Source organism: Cornus florida, unplaced genomic scaffold, assembly GCF_030987335.1.
Source record: "Cornus florida cultivar Cherokee Brave unplaced genomic scaffold, ASM3098733v1 CherokeeBrave_3.0.0_Hap2_Chr01, whole genome shotgun sequence".
NCBI lineage: Eukaryota > Viridiplantae > Streptophyta > Magnoliopsida > Cornales > Cornaceae > Cornus > Cornus florida.
In genome coordinates, this window is record NW_026775571.1 from 16562999 (window position 1) to 16566416 (window position 3418).

Genomic DNA, 3418 nt, shown 5'->3' on the forward strand with positions numbered 1-3418 from the left:
TTATTCATGGATGGACATTCCGGGTACGACCAGATTTACATTGCAGAGGAAGATATTGCCAAGACAGTCTTCAGATGTCCAGGTTCCATTGGAACCTTTGAATGGGTTGTCATGCCATTTGGGTTGAAGAATGCAGGAGCAACATATCAAAGAGCCATGAATGCTATATTCCATGACATGATTGGCCATTTCTTGGAAGTCCACATTGATGATGTGGTCATCAAGTCCTCGGCTAAAGATCAACATCTCCACAATTTGAAAATGACTTTTGAAAGGATGAGGCAGCACAAGTTGAAGATGAATCCTTTGAAGTGTGCTTTTGGGGTTTCAGCTGGAAATTTCCTAGGTTTCCTGGTCCACCAAAGTGGTATTGAGATAGATCAAAATAAAGCAAAAGCAATTATTAAAGCAAAGCCACCAGCCACTAAGAAGGAGTTGCAACGATTCCTCGGTCAGGTTGGATATTTAAGGAGGTTCGTTGCCAACCATGCTGGAAAGACTCATGCTTTCTCCCCTTTACTGAAATTGAAAGGTGCTGAGGAATTCAAGTGGACAGAATAGCACCAGCAAGCCTTTGAAGGTTTGAAAAGCTACCTGGCCAACCCTCCAGTGTTGATGCCTCTAATCAAGAAGTGGTCTTTAAGATTATACTTATCGGCCGCCGATGAGTCCATTGGAACTCTATTAGCTCATAATAATGAATGGAAGAAAGAGCAAGCCATCTATTATTTAAGTAGGGTGCTCACTCCAATGGAATGTAGGTATACTTCCATTGAAAAGTTGTGTCTTTCCTTATACTATGCGGCTATGAAGTTGAGAACCTATATGTTGCCAGTGGCCGTGTATATAATCTCTCAAACAGATTTGATTAAGTATATGCTTTCCAAGCCTTTGATCACTGGACGTATTAGAAAGTGGTCATTGGCCTTAATGGAGTTTACCTTCAAGTATATTCCACAAAAGGCAGTCAAAGGAAGGGCGGTAGCAGAATTTCTAGCAGATCATCCATCTACTAAGATAGATTCAAAAATATGTGATGAGGTGGATAATCTTTACCTTGACTATACACCTTGGACTCTTATGTTTGATGGATCAAGCACTCATGATGGAGGTGGAGCTGGAATAGTCATCATTTCTCCGAAAGGAAGGAAAACCAAATTTTCTTTCTTCTTGGATTTCAAGTGTACAAACAACCAAGCTGAGTATGAGGCATTAATTATTGGGCTGGAGATTCTGCTAGAGCTAAAGATGGAGAAGGTCCAGATTATTGGAGATTCCAACTTGATACTTAGCCAATTATCTGAAGAATATAGATGTCTTAACTGGCATTTGAGGCCTTTCCACTCTTTGGCCTTAGAGTTACTTTGCCAGTTTGATGATTTCTAACTCAAATATTGGCTTAGATATTTAAATACGGAGGCTAATGATCTAGCATAATTAGCCTCTCGAGTGAAAGTCCCACTGGGTGTGGAAGAAGCTCTAATCACAGTTAGAAGAAGAGCTCTTCCTTCGGTAGAGTTACGGTATGAGATGGCAAGTCCTTTCCAATCTAAAGAGCCAGAAAAATTCAAACTTGCCAATAAGCCATGGGAGATTTTCAATATTGATATCGATGGATTTGATTTGGATGATTGGAGAACACCAATTATCCAATTCTTGCAAGAACTAGCTCCAAGGTGGACAAGAGAATTCAGCTTTTGGCACCACATTACATTTTGATTGATAGGGACCTCTACAAGAAGAGTAAAGAAGATGGACTTTTGTTAAGATGCCTCGGGAAGGATGAATCCATGAGGGTAATGGCAGAATCACACCTTGGAATATGCGGAGTGCATCAAGCTAGAATCGAGATGAGGTGGCTCCTTAGAAGGTATGGTTATTATTGGAAAGGCATATTGAAAGATTGCATAGAGTTTGCCAAGACTTGTACTGCATGTCAAGAACATGGCCCAATCCAAAGAGTTCCAGCTATTAACATGCAGCCGATAGTAAAAATATGGCCATTTAAAGGGTGGGCTTTGGACTTTATTGGAAAGCTAAGGCCTCCATCTTCAGATGGCCATACTCACATAGTGGTGGCCACAGATTATTTCACAAAGTGGGTGGAAGCCATTCCACTAAAGACTTGTGAGCAGTCAATAGTGATTGATTTTCTTAAGAAGCACATTATACATAGGTTTGGAATTCTAGAGACTATCACCACTGATAGTGGTCTATCCTTTGTTGGAAGCAAGGTCTTGGATTATTGTGCTGAGTGTGGTGTATAAGTGATCAGTTCCACTCCATATTTTGCCCAAGCAAATGGACAGGCGGAAGCTTCCAACAAAGTAATCCTCAACATCCTTGAAAAGATGATTGAGGATCATCCAAGGGAGTGGTATCACTACTTTCTGAAGCTCTTTGGGCCTACAGAAATTCAAAAAGGTTAAGTACAGGCGTCACACCATATGTGCTTACATATGGACATGATGCTGTCCTTCCAATGGAGATGACAATCAGGTTTGCAAGGGTGGCTTTCCAAAATAGACTAACTCTAGTAGATTACAACCATGCCATGTTAGCGAAATTAGAAGACCTTGATGAAGTTTGTCTCAATGCTCTAGATCATATTATTTTTCAAAAGAAGAAAGTTATGTGGGCATACAACAAGAAGGTGAAGGCGAAGACATTTATAGAAGGAGACATGGTATGGCAGGTCAAATTTCCACCTAGAGTTAAAAGTTTGGAGTATGGAAAATGGACTCCTGATTGGGAAGGTCCTTATTTGGTAGAACGAGTCCTTAGAAAAGGGGCTTATAGATTGATGGATATAGATGGAAGGTCTCATAAGCATCCTGTGAATAGTGCATACTTAAAAGAGTACCACCCTTCCATCTATGAAAATTGGAAATCCACAATCATTCAACCGGCCATGTAGAATAGCTGGTATCTTCCTTTCCAAGTAAACCGAAAAGTTAGAAAGGAAGCGTAATGGCCATTCGGCCATTCCAAGAAGGTAAAGCTAAGTACTTGGAAAAGTACATTGGATAGAGTTATGAAGCGGACTTAGCTGAATTTCTAAGATCAGTTGATTTCCAAAGTATGGAAGACTTCATTGAGGAACTGGCTACGCTACGTGTTCTAGGTTTTAATCATACTGGAAATTGTTCATCTTGCTTGTATATACAGGCATTTCCATTATGACAATTTCTTTTATTTCTTTGAATTTCCTTTGTTATGGACAGCCAATTATATAGCTATGCCTTATTGTAAATATATGTGAAGAAGTTTTCTAGTTTCAGTGACTTAGAAGTTTCTTTTCCATATAAATTGTGAAAGAGGCACATGCAAAGGGTTGGGAAATAGAGCGTTATCTCATTAGATACTGGATTTCATTACAAAACTCAACAATGGCCTCCTAAACCTAGGATTGGCCATT

The 3418-nt window shown here is 39.8% G+C and overlaps 2 protein-coding genes across 2 annotated transcripts; both read left to right on the forward strand.

Annotated features, from left to right (window-relative positions):
- The first annotated feature begins 615 nt into the window (after positions 1-615).
- Positions 616-1386, forward strand: LOC132269655 (uncharacterized). The gene has a single exon (XM_059770908.1). The coding sequence runs from the start codon at positions 616-618 to the stop codon at positions 1384-1386; it is 771 nt and encodes a 256-aa protein (XP_059626891.1).
- A 915-nt stretch (positions 1387-2301) lies between these two features.
- LOC132269663 (uncharacterized) lies at positions 2302-2917 on the forward strand. The gene is made up of 2 exons (XM_059770919.1): positions 2302-2327; positions 2413-2917. Exons 1-2 carry the CDS (start codon positions 2302-2304, stop codon positions 2915-2917), a joined length of 531 nt encoding a protein of 176 aa, XP_059626902.1.
- Positions 2918-3418: the final 501 nt, after the last annotated feature.

What these genes read in the sequence shown, in the direction of transcription:
- LOC132269655 (XM_059770908.1), top strand. Translation starts at nt 616, where the DNA reads ATGCCTCTAATCAAGAAGTGGTCTTTAAGATTATACTTATCGGCCGCC.
- LOC132269663 (XM_059770919.1), top strand. Translation starts at nt 2,302, where the DNA reads ATGGACAGGCGGAAGCTTCCAACAAA. An exon ending in AGGCGGAAGCTTCCAACAAA is followed by an intron (nt 2,328 to 2,412) that starts GTAATCCTCAAC and finishes TTGGGCCTACAG; the next exon opens with AAATTCAAAAAGGTTAAGTA.